A 26,289-nucleotide genomic window follows, 5' to 3' on the forward strand; every position below is an offset into this window, starting at 1 on the left:
GCTCAGTAGTGTGGCGTGGTAGTTGACATTCTCTAGGATTCTGATTCCGCCTCGTGACGCTGCATAATCGGTTTGACCGCAGGATCGTTAATGGATCGTTGTCGAATCGATTCTTCCAAACAACGCCAACGAAATTAGGATGCTCGCGCGTTGACCTGCGCTTTGCTTGCCGAGAATATTAATTCTCGCTGACGCTTTTAAGAAAAAGTAATCTTATCGACTCGTGCATTAGATTGAGATAAATCGATTTTGATTTAATTGTGATTTATTACGTTTGCAATATTTTTATCATTTCAATTTGCTAATTATTGGTTCCTAAAATTTCTGAATCCTTTAGTCACGTGTAATTAAGCAAAAGTATTGTAAAAGTTTATTCTAAAATCAACAGAATAAATTTACTAATGAACTCTTTGTAAAGCAAACGTTTAAAATATTTCTATTTCGATAATTAATGATTGTCGTAAATTTCATCGGCTGGCCAAACTGCACGGCGAGACAATGTGCACATTCATACACGGCCACGAATCCGGTGGCGGAAAGTCGACGGCGGTTTTCGCATCGTCATAAATTATGGGTCGGTCATAATACGCTTTACGACTTTTCGACATTTTATTTTAGCCGCCAACCGAGAGCTCCGCGACTTTGTATTCTTCGGGCGCCCCGGGACGACACCTTTAAATCTCCGTCATGCCTCGGTTACCCTTCGTCTGTTTCTGTTAGAGTTAGACAAACCGACAGTTGCGTCTTTTTGCTACGCGTTTCGCAACGCTGACGCGTAATGGTGTAGCGCGAAACTCCCGTTCACGTTTGCTGCTTATTCATTATATATGCGAGCTCTTTGCTCGTTAGAACAATATGTAAACCAAGCTTTTATTCGAGACGGAATGACTCGAGGGAAATTTCTCCCGGTGTGCCGTACCTTTGGTTTTTATTACCGTTTGTTACACGGCTGTACGAAAGCGTGGTGCACGCTTTATCAAAGCATAATTAAGAGAAAAAACAAGGGAGAGAGAGAAAGAGAGTAAATTTATTACATAAATCTATAATTAAATACATTTGAGTATATATAATACATTGCTTTTTTAAAATAACGCCATTTCTCTCGTCTAAGTTTTTTTTATTTCAAGTAAACTTGTCTAAAAATAATAATACTTTATAAAGAAGTTTTACCAGTATTAAGTCATATCGAGATTTTGCAATTTTGATGAGTACGTTTTTAATATGTATATAATTTTTGTTATGAGATTATCTTTTTCAAAATGTAACAAAATTTTATTGAGAATGTCTCCGTCATAAATTGCATAACAATTGATATTATTAGAGGACATCGATTTTTTCCTATCTTTCTTTTCTTTTTTTTTACTTAACTATAACTCCACTCTCTTTTGTCCAAACAGACATTAAAGCCACCGTCCCATTTTTGTAGCGCGGGTCCAACCTTGCCCGACATGCGGAACCGTCGCGTCGGCTCTTTCGTACGTTCGTTCCTTCGTACGAAGTTTGACACGGAAATTTATTCGCGCTTAACCGATTTGGCAGCGGTTCAAGACGGATGCTCCACCCACCCGAGAAGTCTGCCGCTGTTTTACGATCAAAGTTCAGAACGACATTTACACGTCGGCTCTTTCGTTTTGGTTTCGTAGTCGCCGTCGTCGTCATCGCCCTTTGTACTATTTCTTTACTGCAAGGAGAAGAGACGAAACGACGATGAGAGAAACTGGCGAAGGCCTTCGAAAGGCCAGTTTCTCTCATCGTCGTTTCGTCTCTTCTCCTTTTCGCTGGAATGACTCGACCATCGTTTCTTTACCGTAGAATTTCCGTCTCGGTAATCCCGATGTCCTCTAGAAGAGATTCGTCGCCAGCGATGGCGAGCTCGAACATTTTCGGTAAAAATTCTGAAGCGAATGAATTCGACGAGGGATCACGTTTCGCTGGCCGCGAGATTGAACGCGTGGGATGCTAGCAATCGCAAAAAAAAACACAGGCGATTCTCGTAAAATATACGCGATACACGGAATGTAAAGAATATCTAATACGTTGAATGACGAGGAAAAATGTCACAGAGCGTTCGATGCATTTGTTCGAAATATTTCATTTCCGTCCGATATCATATTTCCGCGTACTTTATGCATCCCGAACTATATTGTCGAATACGATTTGGAATATCTCCTTTTCTGTAAGAAATCACCTTCATTTGCAACGCGTTGAAATATTTGATAAAAAGGAAATTAATTTATGTTAAATGTAATGTGTTTGTTAATATTTTATTTTGCAATTTTTGCAAACTTTCTATATCTGTTTAAATTTGAAGCTAGATCTCGATTAATTCATCATAAAGCAATAACTAACATGGAAAACAGCACATATTTGATGAAACACAGTTCTAGCGGCGAGTGATTACAGAAAATTTCATAGCGGATGGTGTAGTGCACTCAGCTTTTGAATACGGTCGGGATACAGCGCGAATAATTTTCATATGAATGCTGTACACTTTCCACAATATTGCATTTCCGAAATTGTTAACAGTTCGCGTCGCTTGCAATTTTACATCTGAAAATTATTTGCCTCTACGCTTTCGAAAACACGACGTGAAAGGATTTTCTCTTAATGTCTCTTTTCCTTTCCTTTGAATGTCAATGTGCTTTAACGCGCGATAGCAATTTACTCGACATTCAGTGCAACGTAAATAGCAATGAAATAGAAATTATCGATCTTCTCCGCTCTAATTTGCTATTTTCCTGTTTCCGTTACAGAGTGACAGCGGGCTAGTGGACACAGATCCAGGTCGAGTTAGCAACATGACAGCCATTAACTCGGTGAGTAGCCAACGTTAAATTAATATGTGGCGATAAAAGCAATGCGCGCAGTATCGCTTCGTTTAATAACTGGATATTACCTCGAGTGATTGCGTTCATTTTAAATTATGCAGACCGTGAATAATTTGTCGATAATTTCTGTTAATAGTTGCGACTTGCGTATTTTAGTCGAGCCATGATTAAAGAAGCGAGAAATCTCGCGTAAAGCAATTTAATAATTTATTAATAATTCATACTTTATTTTTACATCATTATAATTGTTGCTGTGCGCATTTGATCTTTTCGACGCATTGAAATGTGAATTTGTACAAGAAATACGTCGTAGTGTATATATCAAGAAACAATTGTTTGGGGAAAGGAATCTTGATATTCCCGTCAAAAGGTATTGATTCCGAGATAGAATTTTATGCATGCTCGTGTATCGAGACCACATGGGAACGATATTGAAAAAGGTGACGGTAATGCGTGCGCGTCGTTCATCAAATATGTAGGCAGTTGCTTCCGATATGGCAGACGCCTGCACAGCTTCCGTCCGCTAATAATTCCATAATGCCACTTGTGCGACCATGACTTTTTCAGGGGAAGAGGAGGAAAGAAGGTAGAGAGTTGTACGATCTGCGCGAATGTTTGCGTAGCGGGACATTTCGGCTTGGCAAACAAGCGGGAAGCCAGAGTCTGGTATTTTATCGGGCCTAATACAGTTATCGCCGAGTAACATTTGGTAGTGTTGTGATTAAGGGACGAGAGAGTCAGCCCTCTTCGACCAGGCGCTTGTTAATCCCCCGCTGCATTAACAGACCCCTGAGTTCGTCGGATAGAGCTCAGAAACGCGTGGGTTTATACGGCCACGGTTTTATTATAAACGTACGCGTACGCGCATTAGATTTAACGAATTAGTAGAGCCTTAGTAGAGTTGCTGCAACTTTTATTGTAAAAGAACTTTATATATATATATAAGCCGACACGCTTATATGAATATGGAAAACTCGATAGTAATATAATACCTTAAATTTAAATTGAAATTTCAACTCTCTGTGAAGCCGATAATATAATAATGGTGTTCTAGTGTTCTCTGCAAAAATACTCCGTTAAGCTAAGTTTGAAAAGAATTTGATACGCGTGTATATATGATGAAAAAATCAAATATAAATATTAGAATGAAAATTATTACGAATTTGTTTTCTGTTTGATTTAGTAGAGTATTATTTTTTCGTAATTCAATCGATGTATTTTCGTTCATCGCGTGATTTTTTTAAAGCTTTATTATATTTTTCTTAAAATAAAAAATATAATTCGTTTTATTTAATTGCAAATATATCATATTTAATTGCAAATACTACAAAATTTATTTTTTCTAATAGAATGCCATTTAATAATTCGCTCTCTCTCTCTCTCTTTCTTTTTTTCTTTTTTTTTTCGAAGATATGAAATATCGTGAAACCTGACATTTGAATGCGTGCGTGATCCGTGGAAACTTGATGTTTGCATAACGATGATGCTACTGCTGGAAGCGTGAGACACGCGAGATGACGATAATTTCCTAGGAACCGGTACCCTTCTCTCGGGAATTGTACGCGAAGCTGAGACACACGCGACGATTCATAGTTTTCGCGACCGTCTCCGGAATTCACATACTCATTCGGAATGGTGAGAATCGGTTCGAAATTCAACGGGATGCTTTCGGGACGCATCCTTTTCGCACACGTTCTCGTTGCCGTTGTCGCGATCGATTTGGGAATACGACCACGCATTTGCATCGTTGCAGAACCTCGAGAATTCGTGCTGCGTCTTCTCGAGAGAGAGAACAACCCGGCTGGTTACGAAGTTGTCTCCCCGATCTGCTGCGCTGTCGCGACAACGGTATATCGGTCGTAACAGCTCCGAGAGTCCTACGGGAATGCGCGTTGATTACGAAGACTATAAGCAAAAAGACCACCCTGCGAATTTGTGTTCCACATTCTACAGGGTATCAAAGATATTTAACGTCAGCCGATTGGATGATAGATGAGAAATGTTAGTAAAATGCTCACTTTTATATAATTTAAAATTAATATTTTGATATAAAAAAGAAAATATGAAGACATAACAAAATGCAGAATAAAAATTCTAAAAATTCTCTGAATTCCTATAATATGATTTCTATTGAGATATACAAAGTATAAAAAATTCTCTGAACTCGATAGAAAGTATCAATGTTTATCGTGACATTTAAATCGACAAATAATATGTTATGTAAGTGACCACAAAGTTTGACAACTGTCTCATTGCATGTGAATTGTAATGCAATCATTGTAAAAAAATAGACATGTGAGTGGCTCGATGAAAGGAAAGAGTCATTTTTTCAGATCATATTGCAATTCGTCATGATAAAGCCAAATTGTCTTACCGTAGCGTACAAACAACCAGAAATAAAGCTATGCTTGCAACGCTTGTTCGATTAGAAGTTGCGAAATCTGATATGAGCGATCTCGTATCACAACGTTACTTGAGTATATCCGGAATATTATGCGAACGTAATTAAGAGGAATATCGAGCCTATGTTTGACTATTATAAATTATATGCTTGCCGGCAAACAGCTAATCAAGATAAGGCAAGCATTATTAGAACTGTAGCGATTATTTGTAGCATAATAAATAATATATAGTAAAATAAACAAATTAACATTTTTTAAATAAAAACAACTTAATAAAATATGGAAGAGTTTATATATAAAAATAAATGTATAAAATAAAATACTTTCATCGCGTCGTAACATTTCAATTTATATAAAATACTATGTAGGATATATACAGACGGTAACATTTATAATTATAAATTATAATTGATTTACTTTCTTTAATCGTTATTTTAATTCTAAAGAGACTATAAAATCCCTACGACCGACACGTAAATGGTGAGATCGATGGAAACGCAATGATGCATTTTTATTCCATATTGCTCTTTTTATGCGCTACTTTTCTTTCGCTTTCCCTCTTTCTCTTTCTCTTTTTTTCTTTTCCTCTCTTTCTATCTCTCAGTGTTGTATTATTCAAACTTTGCGCACGTTTGAGAAACAAGAATATTTGACGAGGCGGGTTCGCGTCGATGCTTAAAAAGCGCTCGTCTCGGCGGCTCGTCATTCCCTTCGGTATCAAAGTCGACGTATTTACAATTGAAATTCTTGCGGCTCTATAAGTCGACCGCAAATAAATTCGAACTTTATCGTAGTCGATGCAAAGAGTCGAGTCATTTCGTAATTATTTCCGTCATTTTTTTAAACACTATTTTATCCTAAAAAATAATATCCTATTTTTGAATAAGAGAATATATATATATGTCACATGGAAAATGTATCGTGGATCATCTATGAAATTTTCCTCGAAGAAACTTGATGAAAAGAAAAAGAAAAATTATTAAAGCGATAGTAACAATTATACGAAGAAAGAACTATTTGTCAAGCGTGAATAAAACACTTGTTTCGCTCGTACAATATTCTTTTAAATCCAAAATTTATCGTTTTGCTCTTCGCGCGACACCTTGTATGTACCGACCTTTTCCGAGCTACGGAGTTCGCGGAAAGTGACGCGCTCGAATCCGGTGACCCGGCGACCGGAGCACACACGAAAGTCGGGTCTAAAGGACGCCGAAGAGGAAACCAGTTTAAATAAAGATCGCACATATGGGTCAGCCGGCGTGGCGTGGCGTGGCGTGGCGTCGCGTCGCGTTGCGACCGTGCGTGTGCGTTACGCAAGCTGCGTCGCGCACCAGCGACGTCGTCGTCGGTTGGGCTTTGCTAGCCCGTGCACGAGACGCGCGCTGTGTGCATAATGTGCATTAGCTGAATCGGTACACTATCCCCAAAAAGCATCCGAGCGTGCGTCGCCGTAGGATAAAGGTATATCTATGTCAACTTGTAACAGGCTTTCCTTTGGCCGCTTTGATATACACGAGTGGAGTAGCGAGAAAAGCTAATTACGGAATTATGGGAAATTGTCTTACGATTGAGGAGATGTATATGTACGAGAGTGCTTCTCGTGTCTGATGTATCCCTATCGGTTTGTTTATTTTTTCCGTTCCGGTACATTTATCTCTTCTGGTCTAGTATCATGTGTGATGCTCTCTACTTAATTTTAATCTTGACAAAAGAGGAAACTAGACTTTGAATTATAATGGAAAAATTCTTTTTTAAAAAAGGAGAATTATATGGTAAAACTTAGAGGTAGCCTGGAGAAATAATTTTAGTTAATTTCTTGTTTCTTATTATTTCATATATTTATATATTATTGAACAAATATTGGAAAATGTTGATTTTATTATTTACTTCCTATATTAAATTTGCTTGACACTAATTTTACGCGAAACAAGAAAATTATACAACACCTCGATCAATACTCTGTATGACTTTCAAATTAGATAAAGACCGCAGATGCGTTCTAGGATTAGTTGGCTTTACGTAGACGAATACGGGTTAAGCTTGAAAACGTTACTCGATGTATTCGTAAGTAGCCGTGTGTAGAGCCGTTTATAGACCCGACGCGCATCTGCATACATCGGAGCCGAACTTTACGCTGGATCTAGACCGAAACTGACTGTTGGAATGGGACCTGGGACCACTTCAAACGAAGCGCCACACGGAAATCTGCCCGCGAGCCTCACGTGCACACACGGCTTCCGGCGTAGCTCTCTCTTTTGTGACACACGAGAAGTCAGATGTCGGTTCGTCGGAGTAGGAGAAAAGCTTCCTCCGCGCGCGCCGCGGGAGTTATATTATATTCAGAGTGTGCACTTCTGGAGACGCTTGCATTTTCCGAGGTTATTCCGAATTTGCGTCGGAAAAGTCGTACAGAGAGAGAGAGAGAGAGAGAGAAAGTGGCAGGGAGGGGGAGGGAAGAAGCGTATCTCGCAAACTTCGATCGATACTCAAGTACAAAGTACATCCAAACGTAAGAACGACAAATGCTCAGCTTGTCGAAAATTGCATTTTATAAGCGCGCTCGGTTATTAAAGAAAAATTGACGTTGAAAATTTTTCGAAAAATAAAGTCAGACTTTTTTCCTCGGTTCTCGATTCCCGAGTTTCTGACGACACAGCAGTCCGTGTAATACTCGCAGCAGGTGGATCGGATTGGATGAGTGATCGCGTGTTTTGCATCTTTCGTCCGGCGGAATGTATTATAATGATATCGCGCGTGAAAAATATGTGGGCGTGTTTATGCCGTCCGACTAACACGACGAGAGAAATCGGTTAGATGGCTGTACGCGCTGTTTCGTCGCACTAAATATCCCTCTCCGCGAGGAGGACAGAATCGCCGCGTTATATTTTCTGAAGTGACGTGACGAAGCGTAACATGAAGTGACGTGACGCGACACTGCCTGACGTGCCACGTTGCTCTTTTCAACCTCCTTTTTTCACGTCGATCGAGTTTCATGAACTGACTACGCGCTGACGTTTTATCTTTGAGGAATTTAAAAGAAAAAGAAATTCGCGATTGATCTTCTCTTCAAATATGATATTTCTTTTTACAAAAACTGCCATATGTCGCTCGAAATATTCTCAAATGTCGCGTTAAATAGCATAAATAAGTCCCACATCTTTCGAATTATTATAGAAATTTATATAAAAAAATGAAACATCTAGATTTCACGATAGAGAATGGCTGTGGTTTGGAAGGAGTAAATTCTCCATAAAATTGCGAAAACGACCGTTCGAGAGCGGAGGAAAAAATCCGATATATATAATGGACTTATAAATTATTCGGAACGCGCGGGACAACAAGGCAGTCGGATAGATTGCCGATCCCCTCCCTCTCGCGCAATCGACCGCCGAGAGTCCCGGGGGACAGACCCAGGTGCAAAAGATTCATTCGGGAGAGGGCGAGTCTCCCTCGCCGCCTCTATATTATTCTCGTACGTCGAACTCCGCGGGAGGAGAGCCAGGAGGTCCGTGAAATGAACTGCGTCGCCGACGCTACCGATGTCGTTTTCCTAGAGAGGAAGAAGAAGAAGTGGAGAAAGAGCGCGCGCGGACTATTTCTCCGACATTGCGGATCCGAAGCGCTGGGATTTATCTCTCGGCCGGAACGGACGCACCTGGCTAATGCCGTCGACTTTGTTGCTCGACGTCGCACGCCGGAGAAGAACGGTGAATGTAATACGGACATCGGTGAAGCGAGACGCGCGCGGAGTCACTCGAAGAAATCGAGAGAACACGGCGAAAGACGCGGTCTTTTCGATGGAAAATATATAAGCATGTAGGTCCAGACTTGAAACGTATTCCAAGTATGTCGCTGCTATTTTAAATATTGCAGGTTGTTGCGTTACCGTAGCCAGCCATAGGTTATTTCAGAATTAAAGAGAAGGAAATGTAACTGTCTCGAGATACGTTTTATTCGCGAGATTATCCGTTGAATTAAATGCTGCATTTTTCGTCCGCCGACTTTACTCCCCGTGTATTTAACGAATTATTTCCCGCGGCTTTTACGGAATAGCGATGTCTTCCTTGCGAAACACGGGTATGTAATATTCTCCAGTTGCTGCGAGCGTCGTCGTCACGCGGTTTAAAAGCGACGTCCACAACCGCGTTCATCTAACTTGCCCCGGCGCGATTTTAACTGTCTGGACATCGCAAGGTCGGTCGGTCGTTCTAGCGATTGTCGACAGCTGCTGCGCGTCGTTAACTGTAGAAAGATAGAGATAAAGAGAGAGAGCGAGAACGGATTTAAAAAAGCACATGTATAAGATACAGGTAACGTGGCATGTACGTAAAAATTTGTGCCCTTTTTATTACATATTTTTCGTATCTCAGAAAAATGACTGAAATGGATCATGCCATACACGTGCATATTTCTTCATTCATCGTCATCGATGTGAAAGTGAAAATTTTTTTCTTTCGTTTCTTTTTCTATTGGGTAACTAATGCTCGTTTGTCGATCAGTATACGTGCATGTCCCAAACAAAAAGTTAGATGTCATATCTTTGGAGATTTTTATCGACAATCATTTCATCTTTAATTGTTTATGTAATTGCCGACTTGCGCTTTTATAGTAAATTATAGTCGCTTTTTATTTAGTCGCAAGGAATAAAAAAATCGAACGTGTTTTATAATAATTTCGTTACGTCAATGTAACGTCAGAATATTGACGTAAAAGAATATCATCATAAAACATCATAAAAAGATATTTACTCTTTAAGATAATATATTTCAACTTATTAACCTATTATATAATTCATATTTTGACATCATTGGAATTATAAGAAATCACTTTACATCGAGAGATAAATGTTTCCATAAAATATATGTAAACTCCTTTGATTAGACATAAATTATATATCGTCGAGTTCAAGAGTTTTTAGTAAGACGAACCATAAAGAAAATGTTAATGGCTTGAAAGAATAAAATATTTGTTTCACGGTGATAGAGTGACTTAGGTAGATTTCTCCTCATATACATCTCTGTTCGAACATCCTTTGCTTTATTCTCAAGAGAGATAAGTGCTTCTTCTTTGAAGTTTGAATCTCTTTTATGAACATACACAAAAGTTGAGTGGAATACGTGTGTTGACATCACGACAATGTTGCGTAATCCAAAAGCAAACAGAATTGTACGCAACTTCTGATTCGCGACGATGTGCTCGCGAGGAACAGTGGCGCGTTAATAGCGTCTTAATATATCTCGTGATATCATCGAGCGCGTTGAATTGGAATATCGCGTGTCGCGAGGAACCGGATCGGTGCATATCAATGGGAAATACTTGTGCTCACGAAACACCGATGAAGTAATCATGACGTGAGTTTCATCGACGAGACAACTTTCTTAACGGGAACGGAGTGCGTAGGTCTGTTTATATCGTTCCTCGCGTATTCCGCTCTCTTCCACTTATATTGCGACCTGTCATTACATCATCGCATTCGACGAGAACACGTGCTGTTTTCTCTTTCGTCATTTTCACAATCAGTCAAGCGCTAGTCCACCCACCCGATTCTTATTTCGAGTTACAATCTATATCGCGTATGTGTCTGTAAAAGAATTCTGGATTCAAGAAATTGGAACGCGATACAAGTATTTTTGATGTCAGAAAAAAATTTCTGATTTAAAATTAAACAGATTAGCGTGACACTTGATATCATTAATTTTATATTTCTCATTTTGAAATGCAGATGTGATGATATTTTATTAAATCCGCGTTATTTAACATGTTGAAATAAGGGATCGTAATCGGGCATGCGAGATATATCTTCTATTACATTCTGCGACCAAAGTATAGTTCGGTATTACTTATCTTAAGCTTAAACTTTGCTGCGAGCCATGCTGTAACATACGGCAAGCAGAAATGGCGACGCCGAGTATTTTATTCAAAACGGTAATCGACGGATAAAACCGGACATATTTGTCTAATAAACGTACAATGTTCCACCGTATGATCCGGACACCCTACGTAAGGACCGGCGTAATGTCTTCTTAAACGAGAGGGTAGTGTCTCCCCAAAGTACATTGAGTCGGGCGAGATCGCTCGCCCGGAAAATAACCTCCGTCAAAACAACCGTCGTGCTCTTCCAAGTTCTGTCCATTTTGGCGCGTAACGTGTTTCTCGGTCGTGCCTGCCGGGTTCCACGATGTCATTCCCTTGACTTCAATACGTTTGGTCAGTGATCATCCTTTTTTTTTCCTCCGGGGGTCCCCGCCATATGCGGCCACACCGTGTTTTTTATCACGTCGATAAAACATGGCTATTCTTTGATGCGGGTCTGCCTCAGATACGATGTTTAATTTAAACATATGAAAACGTGGAAGGTTGTTCTTGTAAGATAAAAAAGATCTATCATAAATATTTTAAATATTAGAAATAGCGAATTTTATATGCTGCTATTACAGTCTTCAAACAGAATACAGAAGTCAAACCAAAGTTCTCTGATTATTTAAAGCGTGTAATTATGCTAAAAGAAATTGAATATTTAAACATAATTATATTTCTAGCATTATATCTTATATATTATATATAAGATATAAAGGTAATTTACACATTTTAATTAATAAGAAATCTCTTATATATATATATATTTTTTTTTTTTAAATTTAAATCGATCTGCATCATACACATTGATAGCAGAAGAGCCTGAAGTTAAGTGGTCGTTGTCAATGCGCGTAACGTTCCCGCATGACGCGTTATTCCTCGGGTTTTCTTTCTGGATCGTTAAAATACATATTTTGGTGGCCTGTCGATCGCTCTCAGGACGACGAATGGTATCGCAATAACGATAGAAGCAACGACGGTAAGCCGTGACCTATCGCTGGTACTCCCACGAGAGCCTTTATTGTACGTTAAGCCCTATACATCATCTGCCTACCCTCGCGACGGCCCAATCGGAGGCGATTAATGGTTTTTTTATTCGGCTCGTAAAATCGGTTTTATATTAAACCCCGTACGGCCGCGAGAATGCATCGATATGGCTCGCGCGATGCACTTACTTTTCTCGTTACCGATCGACGACTATTCATTCCTCTTTTCTCTCTGTGTCTCTTTGCGAAGAGCTCGTCTACCGTCTTCCATTTGTCTCCTCGCGGACGAATAAAACGCACAATGGCAAATCCTCTTCTCTCCTGTAATGATTCTTTTCTCTTTCCTTTTCCTTTCTTGTCTCTCTTTCATCGGAAGAGAATTTCTTCAGCGCGGTGGCTGCTGGAAACGAATTTTGATCGCGTCGTTTGTACATTTTTAGCGAGCGGAGAGTGCGTTTTTACCGCTTTTTCTGCGAATATTCGGTGGATTCTTCTTGGAACTGAATATTCGCGGAATGTGAGGATCTACATTGGAATTACATTATAATGAAGCTGTAAAGCATTCTGCCTCTGATTTTATTATAACAGCTTTTGCGCTGAAAATCATGTAATATTTAAAAAAAGAATTCAGAGAAGTTTTAAGTGAAGTAAGAATTCTCTCTATGAAAGATTAATAATAAATATTCTATAAATCTTTAAAGTCGTTCATTTTCGGCGTTTAAAAAATAATTGTATATAAAGTATTTATTTATTTTCTCTCTCTCTCTCTCTCTCTCTCTCTCTCTCTCTCTCTCTCTCTCTCTCTCTCTTTAAATGCTGTGTATGCATATAAAAATGTACAACCAATTTCTACCTTGGATTATCAGAGTCAACAAGACATATCTGCCATTGTCTAGATTTATTTTCGTCGTGAAATTGTTCCAAGATGAAAGTTCCAACGAAAACCTGTCCGATGCATACTGTGCAACAAATGCACAATGCAATTTTTCTGCACATTGTTGATGCTACACGTTTGCTGTCATTCTTTGGAACCGACGTCGGATTTCCGGTTTGCGTCTCGACACGCCGGTGCTTTATTACGATCTACCTCCGAAAACACGTCGCGTGTGCGCACGATAATACTTACGAATGCAATTTTCTCGGGCAACGACGACGACATCGTCGTCGTCGTCGTCGTCGTCGTCGTCGTTATCGCACAGTAACGTTCGCGCCGGAAGATTGTTTGCGCGGCGGAACTAAGACAAGGCGATACTGTGTTCCTCGGGCAGTGAGAAGCGGAAGTCTAGGTGTATACGAAACGCCGGGCTTGTTTGTTTCTCCCGTATACACAGGTTCGTAAATACATAGTTACCTCACAGTAACTTGCATCACAGTTACCTGCGGGCGCGCATATCCGCGGGCTTGCTGGCGAGCTCTACACAAGGGGGAGCACTTTCCGCACAGGGTGGTTTTTAAATTTGTTTCCACTCCATTAACCTCACCTCGTTCCCGTTACCCCTTCGTGTTTCCCTTTCCAGTCTTCTCTTCGCTCTGCCTCTCATCCCGCGTTGTTCGTTTCCTCCCAGTCTCGTCTCCCTCTGTTTGTACACGAATTGCCGGCTACTGACAGCCATCAGGGCATAAGTCCCAGTCGGTAATATCCATTTGTCGAATAGCAGGGGTGGTCGAAGTTGTCGCCCCTTTATGATCTTCCATATGGTCCGAATTTGCGAAAGCTCTTTCCGCGTTCGACTTCCCTTGTTTTCCCGCTTTTTCTTTTTCTCTCTTTCTTTCTCTACAACTCTTTCTCTTTATTTAGAGATTCGTCTCTGTACGTTGTCACGAATGAAGCTTACCATACGTTGTTTGCATCTGGAGTTCGCCTCGGGTATAGTTATGAAAAAAATGCATAATACGCATATCTTTTTATAACATGTAAGTACACTTTTGCAGAAAGAAAGTTAAAATATGAGAATATATTTTGCGAAAGAAAATTTAAAACATGTATATGTATTTCGCGAATAAAAATGCAAAATGAGTAATTGCGAGAATGAAAATGTAAAATAGATAATTGTATTTTACGAATAAAAATATAAAATTTGGAAACTCTTGGCTATATATGTATAATTCATGGAAAGAATAGTTAATACATTACGAGTATGGAAATCGTATGTTGGAAATTGGATTATGGAAATTGGTTTTATGCTGTATTTGGGAAATTTTTATTTTCTTATATTGCCTAATTCTTATGGGAAATAGAATAAATTACAATTCTATATTAATACATGGAATAATTTTGCTGAATCTAGGAAATTTTAAATCAACTCTTGATTAACATATCGAATGTGCAAATTAAAGTCTCGAGTAATATTATTAAATCTTATTTTATTGCTGTGAAAAGTAAATATATTTTTCGTAATGAAAGAATATATAAAAATTGTTATCTCGATAAAATTCTAATTGGCTGAATTTGCACTAAAACAGGTACTGTTGAGATCGTGACAAAGCCTATGTATAAAGAAACAGATGTAATGTACTATCGGTATTCAATACTGTTGCCAAATGTCTTCTTTGAATGCCAAGATACATTGTCACTTGTCGTTTACTTCTAACAAAAAGTCAAGTCACCAATTGCAATTACTATGATCGAGTTTGAGAACAGACGCAAATGTTCGAACGATATGTCTGTTCGTGTTATTTCATTTAAACTATTAAATACTTTTCATTTATCCTATGCTATGTGACATATCATTGTATTGTTCACTTTGTTTCAACTTGGGTACATTCGATTAATTATTAATAAATAATTTTACTTTTAATATAGACTTTTAAGGCAGAATTTCTTCAGAGATTGTTCATGAAAACACACCAACATCAGTTATATGTACGAAGGATCTTAAACATTGTATATCAAGTTGTTGATTAATGATATTATTAATTCACAGACGTTATCTATTCCGGTTAGTATACGCACAGCAGCATCCGATAAAATTATTCCTATCGCGATGTACCCACGAATTAATGCGAAATTACGTAGCGCGCCTCGTCGAGCTTAAGCGCGATACCGCGAAATGTTTTACTACCGCGCTGTCACATGTTATGCCAGCTCGGGAACGATTTTAATGCGAAAACCACATTATAGTGTGGCTGGCTCTTCGCAAATGCTGCGATAAATAAAAAAAGTTATTGTACTAAACAAATTCTCGCTCTTGACTTCAATTTTGTTTATAGTCTACCTTCGGAATCAGAATGATTAAAAATTGAAAAATATCGATATTTATATACAATATCTAAACTTTTACGTAAACAATAATTAAGATATTATTGTTTTAAATCTACGATTGTTTTTTTATATTTGAAAATTTTTTCAGGTTGAAAAAGATAACTAGAATTACATCGCTTTGAAATCGCGCACGCGAATAATGGAATTGTGACAAAGTAAGTTTGCAATGTAATTTTATAATTTGATTTTCATCCTATTGTTAACCTGGGATTAATTCTTCTTTACGTGATTAAAGATGATAAGAATGAATTAATATGTCTTGTCATGTTATAATTTTGTCGAGTTTAAACGACGGAACGGTTTAATGAGGCCGACTGTCACATGCTATGTTAGTTGCGGCGCGACATCAATGCGGAAGCTCCATTAGACCTTAGATCTGGATGATACCCGATGCTGACCGCATGTTTCGTGTGATATATCCTTTTGACCGCTGTTTTCACGATCGTTTGACACGATAATCTTTCACTCGTCGCAACCATGACTGCGATACAGACCCACCATGAATTCCTCGCGAACAATGCTATGTCTCTGCAAGAACGATGTCCGACCGATTCGGATGATGCTTCCGATGATGGAGCGCGTATCTCCATTAGTTAATCCTGTAATATTATGGCTCTTGGCTCTGTTGTTGATGTTACAATTTTGACTGACTTATAGCGACCTACTGTCGAGCCGCCTCTAGGTTCTGTCTGAGTTAAAATTACAACGTTGTTATTTTGGCGAGGTTGTATTTAACTCGGAGAAACCACGGCCTGTAACTTCAGTTGTAAAATTGCGATATTACGAGTTGCACAAAATTAGAGGACTATAACTCTGACAGAATTGCAACATTGTGATTTCGTAGCAAGTGCGCCAAGTGTAGCAATCTTGAACGAAAATACATAAGGTAACTTTATTACTTTGCATTGTTAATGAAGCAATCGAGCCACGTCGATGGTATCGTCGAGGTAGACTCTCATGCCATTTTTTTCGCAAAAAGAAAAAATGCTCACCTTCGTGCTTCATTATGTTTAACCCTTGTGGCCGCATTAGCGTGTAAACGACACAGTCTCCGCATCGGTATGCAAAGAGGAGACTTTATGAAATCTAGTCTCTGGTTATCACAGGCATAATCCGACACATGCGTGCACGCACGCGCTTATTAACGAAAATAGGAGAAAATAAAAGACGAAAAAAAATGGATGCAACCAGCAGAAAATAATGCGGCGCAGTTTCCCAATGCATCGTGCATTTTGCGCGGGATATACATCTCGAGCGTTTTTTTTTTTCGCATTTTCGTGAACGCCGCGCGGCATTTGCATTTTGCATTTCGTGTACTTTATGATTTTTTCCGCAGTTATGCGCCGCCACTGACAGCGACATACAACCGAACCTACGCACACACATATATATATATATATATATATATATATATATATATATATATATGTACATATATGTATAGTGGGCGCGTTGGACGCGACATTCCATGCATTTTACTGAATTTGAATTGAAATTTTCTAAAATGAAATAAACATTCCGTTCTTATAGTCCCCGAGGACCCGGCCCGAGGGATGATTTTAATTTGTAATCGCATCGCAACCCGCGATTCAACGCCGCTCGCCCCTCGCTCTTCAGAATCGAGCTACCTATCCGAGAAAGAATTTAATGCGTATCGTAATCGCGCTCGAATTGTTATTCGAATTATAATCGCGATCTAACCTGAGACCGATGATGAATTGCAAATTTATTCGATAGAGTTTGTTTGTTCGATTATAAGGATAGCGAAGGAAGATGCGCGCAATTAGTGCCAGAAAAAAATACGGAGAAAGAAATGGAAGACGATGGCGGGCGAGCATTCCGCTATTCCGCCCACGCGTGATTCAGCGTGGCCGTATAACGCGTATCACGTTTCCACGGCCGCATTTGTGCACGACACGCATTCGGGCTGCGTGTGTTTACGCTCAATCGTCGCGTACGCTCGATATGAACGAGCAAAAACAAACGGACGGAACACGTGTTGTGAAAACGCACAACAGAGGTGATCTAGATTGATAAGCGCCAGTAGTTTAGACAATAGTAATCAGAGTGCATTCATAGTTTCCTTTTTTGTTTACTGCAAACTAAATTTGATTGTACAGCGAGATGAGACCTTACTCTTTCCTCGCTTATTTTATTCTAAAATACACCGCTAAAATATGTTACGTTATATCTTTTAGTCGCGCCTAATTTAATTTTATGGGACTATTAACTCGTCTCAATTGCGTGATGGCGGACATTAATGAGGTATATACCTCTTCGTTTTCGGTACGCATCGATCTTCGTTAAGTGAAATGTAAATTGTGATCATGTAATCTGGATGACGGTGGCGAATTCTCCGAGATTTTTCGAGAGCGTGAAACGTCTGCAGTCGTGACTGCGAGTTCGTCTTCGTCTCGGCTGACGTTATTAACCCGCGAGTGGTCGCCTCATGATAAATCACATCGTTGATCGTGTCTAGGAGAAACGTCGTAATACTCGGAGAATTATCAAGTTCCTTGGCAAACGGCACTTGGAGCGTGAGACAATGAAATATAACAATGAGATATGTAAGGAGGAATTGTAACAAACGACGAGCTAATTATCAGCGCAAACATGATACATAAACGATGGAAGGAGGACGAAGGTAGACGAAATTGCAGAGGATTTCTGTGTAAAATGTAGGATGCTTGCGTAAAGAGGAAGTAATTCTTTTACCTGATCGATCACGAGCTTAAAGCGCGACTTTTACACGCTGGCGAATCGCGAATTGGCATCGACGCGAAATTGTCTCGCACGCGTAGCGGCCGCTGTGTCTCGCGTAATAATATGCTGCCGTTCGGCTCATAAATCAATGTCCATTTTTGAACGGCGGCCAAAACTTTATTCGAATTTATTCGGCCGTTACATCAACGAGAATTACCACTCGACGCGACGCGGCCCATCGTTACCGCCGGTGCATAATTACTGCGACGCGTGCGCGCGCATCGATTGTCGCGCATTCGAGGATAAAAAAGGAAATTGGCGCACAGCAATCGAGAATCTCGCCAGTGACTCAGCAGGGTGCGTCTATTTCGCCAGTAAGTGATGCAGCTAGATCCAGAGTTATTTTCAACTTGCTAGATAACTCGAGCAGATTAGAGAGAGATGTAAGAGTCTAATTATAAAGATTACGGAATTTAGTGGCTATGAAAAAAGCATTAACACAATCAGTGATGTAAAATGACGACTTAAGCGTATATAAATCTTGACGCGAACTAGCAGTTTTTTTCGCTAATATCTCTACTTATTTAAAAGTTGCGATTTTTCTTATCAATTTTTAAATATTTTTAATTATTTTTTTCATTAAATATATATTTATTTCTCTCTCTTTCCATAAACGCAGTAGTAATTTTTATAACTCAGTTTGATAAAATAAATTTATTTAATTGTAAGAAAGATCGCAAAATGTATAGCAAATCGCTATCATTGTAGGCAGATATTCGGTCGATTTAAATCGTGGTCATATTACGATGAATAGTTTCCGAGCTCGCAAAATGTATTCCGATGTTTTCGTACAGTTTCGCGATCGAGGATATCGCCGCTGCACTCTGCCGTGTTGTTTTGCGAATAAATCCTCGCGCGAGTTGCAATGGAAAGGTAACGTGAAACTCATTATCTAGAAAACGCAAAACGTGTATTAAAAGCTATTTTGCAAAGTAATTTGATATAATTTAGCGTCGATTAACCAAACGCAAAGGAAAAAAAACATGAGCCGGATGATATATTTATGTAATACGTAATTAAGATATTAATTATGCAAAACCCTAACATCGAATTAAAAAAATTATTATTAAACTGAAAATTACTCAATCCATATAAAAGGGCAATTATATATTTTAATGAATCTCACATGCCCTTTTTCATTTTCGTTAAGCTTTTGACGTTTGCATATGATGGATCAAGTAGTCATCGGCGTTTCGCGATGGAAAATCTTGGAGCAGTAGCACATATTGCTGGCATGAGCGTTTAATGGTCTTTATTATCGATGCAATAGTGAAGAAGAGAAAAAAGTGATGCTCTTGGCGGCGTTCGATAGATAACTAATTTGTCTGTTAATTTATTTGCGTCTCTTATCAACTTTCTTTAATTTGTATGTGATTCATCGGAGATAAATATTCTCTGAATATCGCGCAAAAATACCGTTAATAATAAATATTGATATAAATAATAATAAATAATAAATTTAGTATAAATAATTAAACTTTATATTTTATTAAGCGATGAAAATATGCGTATTTTCCATTTTCATTTTATTTATGGATTCTACAATTTTAATAAATTTTTATTAAATATATTATAAATGAATACGCGATAAACTTTTATTTATAAAAATAATTTTTTTCCCATTTTATATTAACATAATAATTTTATACATATAAACACACACATACGCACACACTCTTTTGATATGGTTTTAGTTAATATGAATTTAATATAATCTTAGTCAAACGAAAAAGTACTTTTATCGATGCTTGACGCATGAGAGTATCAATTACGGAATACATAATCTCTCCGTCGAATTTATTTTCCTCGTTTACTTGGCACGCAATTTACTTATTTCCGCTCATGTTGCCGATGCTTGTTTTCTCTTTGGTTGGTATTCGCGCTTCTGTTTACTACCCCCGAGAGTGCTGTTAAAGATATCGTTTTCATATAAGCGACGGGGCGTATCTTTACACAGAAAGTTTTCTCTAAAAGACTCTAGATACACTTCAAGTTACAAACTGATATTTTTTGAAGCGCATAATAATTATTAGAAGATATTTATCGCTATAACTCTTTCATTAGAATGATTTGTAAAATTACAAAATTGTGAACGATGTGAAAGAATAATTTCGCGAGGCGATTGTGCCAATAATTCCTCTTATCGAGTCAATATTTTCGTAAACCTTTCTGTACAACGTGGTTTTCATTTATCGAAATCACAAGAAATTACGAGAGCGATATTTGAGAACGATTTTTACAATTTATGAATTTTTTTTAAATTTATAAAACTTATAAACACGCGCGATGTAGTTTTGCGACCTACATCTAATAACGGCATTTATATGGCCGATAGTTAAATGACTACAATAATTAAATGTGCAATAATTATTCGGTAATTAAAATTAAAATTGGTAAGCCGTTTAAATTACTATACTCGCATGTGTCTGTGTGTCCATATATGTACATGTGTGTGCGTTATAGACGGCGGTAAAGCAATCGATCGAAACGACCTATCCGCGCGTGGTGTTACCTTTCCAAACGCGCGCAATCGTCGATCGCCACTCGCAATGGAAACTCAATTTTTAACGCCGCCAGCAAAATTCGATCGCGCCGGATGTATTAATTTCGCGGTGCGATATATGCTCGCAGGTAAATCACGTTTAATGGAAATACGAAGGGCCGTGACTTCGGTCGGATTCGTGCCGTTCGTGCCGTCAGCTTCGCGTTTGAGGGTATATTTGCACGGCGCGCGGTTATCAGTCGCGATATCGTTGCGACCTCTCGACAGTTTTAAGCCCGGATTTCCAACGATAACTAATGACGAGTTCGTCGCGTTTGCTCGGAGATTATTGAGTTACGAGGCCGCCGAACGAACGTCGAATTCGAGGACGAGAGTGCCGTCCTGCTGCATCGTTCGAAATTTAATTCAAGCAACTCTAACTGCTGACATACACGTCGCGATTGTACGAACGCAAAAGACATTTCTTCGGCATTTCAAGAATAAAGGGATAGAAGTAGAAATATAACAAATAAAAATAAAAGCACCAGACGTGCGATACGAAACGATAATAGCGTGTAAATTGAACGACCGGCGTTGCAACATCCGCGGAAACTGTTCGCCGCGAAACGCAATAAAAATGTCATTACTTTTCGTAGCGAGTGGCACGATGCGATATAGTTTTTTTTTATCCGTGTTCCATGGTGACTTCATATCGTGGCGCCGAATGCGACAAAAACCGAATTTTAATCCTACGTAATGCAGAATAACGAGCGATGAATTCTTTTAATACTTTCGTCGCGCGAATATTTTTTGCTCGGCTCTTCGGCCCATATTATTATAAATTTCGTGTATGAAGATTTCATTTTATATTATCATCATTTTATCGAAATATGGTACGTTAATATTATATTTTTCATATTAGGATTGTATAATATTTTTATACAAAAGAAATTTTTGAAATATCTTTGCATAATCATATTGCATTTTTTGGTAGAGATATATTTGACAGTTGTGAATGTACCTGAATTATTTGCATCGTATTATTTATTATTTTTTAGAATACTCGAAATTTAAAAAATATTACGCTCTCAATCTATTTTGCGAGGTATAATTTGAAAATTCCGGTCATTGATTATATTCGTAAAATATAATAGACAAATTAAAATTCCAAATTACGATAAAATAATTTTTTTATCTTTATATTTGTAACTCTAAAATTTATCTAGTTTTGTCGATCTACTTCTTGTACCAGGAAGTTGCAGAAATAAAATGCAATTGAAAATAATCTGCGGCAATAGCCGAGTTCACGTAGATCCTCTGTAAGCTTAATCTTGAGCTTAATTCGTTTCCGATGAAACGGGACGCGTCTTTGGACTCCTTGTGTCAGTGAAGACGTATAGCGATCGCACCATTAATTTAATATTTCAAAAGAGTGATATCATCCCACACTAAAAGTAATCACCTCATTTTCTTAAAATGATCAAAATCTAAGAGATAGATTGGACTTAACTCAATTTCTAAAAAGCGTTTTCAGAAAACTGTTTTTCCACAAAAATGCAATAATAAACATGCGATATTTTTAAATATTCAATAATATAAGAGTCACAAATATAACATGTACAATATTTTACAGGAATAAAATATGTAAATGTAATACTATTTCTTTCTAAATTTAAATTCTTTGATCATTACAAAAAAGCAATGTTTTAATTAAAATATATCATAATAAGTTACGGAAATCGTGGTTTTTAATGCTCGTCAACTAGTCAACTTTTAAATATTTCACTAATTAAGTCGCATTTGCCATACGTTTATTTTAATTTTCGTTCGAAGAGAGCATGCACCTCGGAATTCTACGTGGTTTTCTTTCTCGTTTCGCGAGAGATGCGACGTGTTTTTCTTGGATTGCTTTAAAGTGGCACGACCATGCTCCTCGCTCGATCGACGTGGTCGACGTGACAGTGCCGCGAAACAATAGCAGGTTTTCATACACGCGGCCAAATCTCTTCTTCGTGTAGATGATTCTCTGCCGCAAGTATGCGCAGAGTTATGATTTGGTATGTTAATCTCACGTCACGACCTGATGCCAAGAATTGTGAATCATGCGTTGTTGCTCTCTTCTCCTCGTTCTTGTCACTTTTCTAGCTTTCATGCATCATTTATCCGTAATGCATGCTAACCGTACACCTAAATATTTGAATTCGTCATTTTCCGAGTTATAAATATATGCATAATTAATTAGTTGGTAGATTTTATTAATCTCTCGGAAATTGTTTATTAATAACGCGTGAGATTAATATCTTTGAGATTATTAATAAACTAATAATTTTCATCATTTATATTAAGAGAATACTGAATTGCATGTTAAATATTCATTATTACATTGCAATAATTAATAATTTATATGAAACTAACGCAAGAGGAAGGGTAAAAAGTTGAAGGCACGAAGAAGAAGAAGAAGTGAACTTTGCGGTTGAAAGCCGAGTCGTTCAAGTTATTTAGTCGACGGTATATAAACGCACTACAAAGGGTTAAAAAGATGTTACTTCCAGGACTACAGTGTTTATTTAATGAAACCAACGCAGAACAGTCCCACGACAGTCGTTCCCTTTCTAAGTTACGAAAATGGCCGGAGTGTGCGCCTCGTTGCGCTACGAATTATCGCGTTTCGCTCGCTCTCTTTATGATCCACGTCCCAAGTCGTGCTTGTAGGCGACACGCCTAAGATTCATGGGACCGGCACCGAAAGCACAAGCTTTACGTCTGGTTTGCGCCGAATCGCGACTACTTCTCTCGAGAGGAGATCTGGTCGGCGCAGACTTGACACGGACAAATGAGCCCTCGTTACAATAAAGTTACGGGCAAAAGAGGGACGTAAGACGACGACAAGGATAACGATGAGGGCGCGAAAAATGAGAATCTATTCTTCCGGACGAATCGTTCGGATCTGTCAGAAACGTGCTCGATGATTCGCTAACGCATTAAATTTACTGTTGGCATGTGTGCTTGAGGAATCCTCCACAGTAGATGAGATAATTAAGACGCGAGTATGTTTTTGAAAATGTTACTTGGCGGCGTGGTTAATTTATTATTCTTTGCAAACGCGACTGCTCGTTAAATCCGTCAACCGTATTTCTCGAAAAAAATCGCTGGAGCATGCGACACGTTATCCCGCTGTTAACCTTAATTACGCGCTTTTAAGCACTTACCTCTCATTGTCGTGGCATGAAAATTATCCGAATATTATCCAATCAACGGATATTATCCGATCAACGGATTCGTATGATTTCGGGTTGCTCGCTAAATAACGTGCGTTTTTTTCGGAAACGCATTCGTAACAACTTTGACGATATTTCTAAATGTGCTGTTTAGTTAGGATTTTTAATAACGTTTTAATATTTTTATATTCTCTGTTCTCATTTTATAAAGTTCTTTTTAAGAAATTATTTTTCAAGATGCGATGGTACGAATTTCGAATGACTGACCGACACCCAACATCAATTCGCGCGGATGCACGTCAAACGACTGCCGGAGATATATCCGTTCTCGTTCATGCATGTAAATTCGCAGACAGGTGATTCCAAAGAGATCGAGGATTTTGGATGAAAAAGCTGTTCGCGCGTGTACTATATATATCGGTGCCGAGATTTTTTCTAGCTCTCATACGGACGTAACGAGACCGTGAAATCTTCATCGATGCGCAAAGTGTATCTCTAAATCGTGCCATACGTTTTCCAGCTTTTTGTTGTTATTGGGTTTTTCATATTTCTGACTCGGCTAAAAAATTTTCTTATAAATTACAATAATGTATTATAAAAAAACTTTGAAAATAAGATAAAAGATTAATAATGTATTCAGATAAGATTGATGCAAATGCAATTATGTGACTTGCGTTATAACACAAATCTGATTATTAAACAAATTATCAAAAAATTGAAAGAGAATTTTAATTTCATCGCTAATAAAATTATTATAGTCAGATTTGGACGAAGGCGATGACTCGCCTGTTTAAGGAAAAGATTCTGAATAAATATTGGAAAGATCATAGTTTCTCGAAAAAAGGAAAGAGGCTCCGGGACATGGGACATGATGAGAAAAGGAAATTTTTCTTTTTCTCGAGGCTATTGTAAATAGAGAGGATGAAACGGAAATGTCGCCATGGGTAAAGAGATGTTGAATCCATCGATTGAATATTTTTACACATGTATGAGATTTTTATTCTTGCGATGCGATTGGTCGAATCGCGAGAATAAAAATTTATTTCGCTTCTCGCTCTCGCGCGTTTCACCCTTTCGCGATGTGGCATGAAAAAATTCCTGACCTGTAAAAGAGGAATGCGCCACTTGATTCCGGAAAGAAATCCTCGGCGATTTACATTTCACAAAAGAGGATGATCGCCGAGGATATATTTCTTCGATATTATCAAATATCATGCGAAGTAGAATTGGCTTCTATTCGTGATCTTTATTTGGTTGCACATTTGCTTCATTTGCATTTGGTTTTATGATATGTAATAATGTATGTATAGCATTAAGTCGATAGGTCGTTTTATTTATAATTGTGGAATTATTAAATATCGTTCTCGTATCACTTATAAATATAATATATTCCCTTGCGAGAGATAAGAGATATTCCGAGGGAAATTCAACTAGTTAAGAATTCATTTTATGAACCTTTTTTTTTAAATAGTAGCTTTTTAAATAATTTTTAAAATTTCATCAGATATGTCTTAGAACGCTTATCGTTAGTTTATGCGCGAGACAAGATGCATTAAAACGCTTTACTCGAAAAGAGCACGGCAAATATAATATCTGACAATTCGTGTGCGTTTTATATTCTCTGTTTACGGTGACGTTTGACGTTAAGCGTTTTATAAGCCGGCGATTGCGGAAAACGTAGGAGGCATCGTGCTCCACTTCTTTCCAGAAACGTATCCTTCAGACGCAGGTCGCAGTCTCGTAGTACGCGTAACCTCAGTCTCCGTTTTCGCTCGTTTTTCCTCCCTCGGGTACCTCTTTCCTTCCTCCCGTCTTGTCCCGCTCCTTCGAGGACTTCCTCGTCCTGTCGTCGTCGCACTCTGCGCTCCGCCGCCTCGCCACTCGTTGCGAAGATTATTGAATTTCCTGTCATTTCCAGAAGAAATACGCTCTATTTACTTTGGCAAGGTATGAGGATAGTTTTATTTCGAATGTGTGAGAGAAATAAGAAATATACGGAGGAGCCGCAGCGAATCAACGACAGCGATCCTTTTCAATAGTTTCGTCGAGTCGGTGTTTGCAATGATAACGCTTGTACGGAATTGCGAAAACCGTGCTAGATAAGATACTTCATGAGTCAAACGCTATTTCTATACTTGGATATCGAGGAGATTTTTGTCAAAAGACAGAATGTTTTAGAAAAAAGAAATGTAACTTTTAATAATAAATAAAATTTAAGAAGAAGTAGAAATCTTTTGCGTTTTGAGGAGCAAAAACATTTTTTTATAAAGGTGAATTTCGAGATGCAAATACGTAAGATTAAATGTTGAATATTCGTTCTTCCGTGCAAATCATAGACTGACATTAGTCGTTCGAAATATCGATACCGCCATTTAAACGGCTCTCTCATACATATATATATTCCTCATACATACATGCCGACTCCCCCGACGGACGTTTCTCAAAAAGCCGAGATATCGCGGCGCATAATGGCATTTTACGTCCAAAGTTTG

General features: G+C 38.3%; 1 protein-coding gene across 6 annotated transcripts in view; it reads left to right on the top strand.

The window, feature by feature from the left end:
* LOC105255092 overlaps positions 1 to 26,289 on the top strand; it is a 360,332-nt gene that overhangs the window by 151,937 nt on the left and 182,106 nt on the right. For all 6 annotated transcript variants that reach the window (XM_011264178.3, XM_011264180.3, XM_011264185.3 and 3 more), the window contains one exon: positions 2,754 to 2,816. In XM_011264178.3, coding sequence (XP_011262480.1) covers positions 2,754 to 2,816 — 63 coding nt within the window. The remainder of the gene's footprint in view (positions 1 to 2,753; positions 2,817 to 26,289) is intronic.

Source organism: Camponotus floridanus, unplaced genomic scaffold (assembly GCF_003227725.1).
Source record: "Camponotus floridanus strain SB8 unplaced genomic scaffold, Cflo_v7.5 scaffold13, whole genome shotgun sequence".
In the NCBI taxonomy this organism is placed as follows: domain Eukaryota; kingdom Metazoa; phylum Arthropoda; class Insecta; order Hymenoptera; family Formicidae; genus Camponotus; species Camponotus floridanus.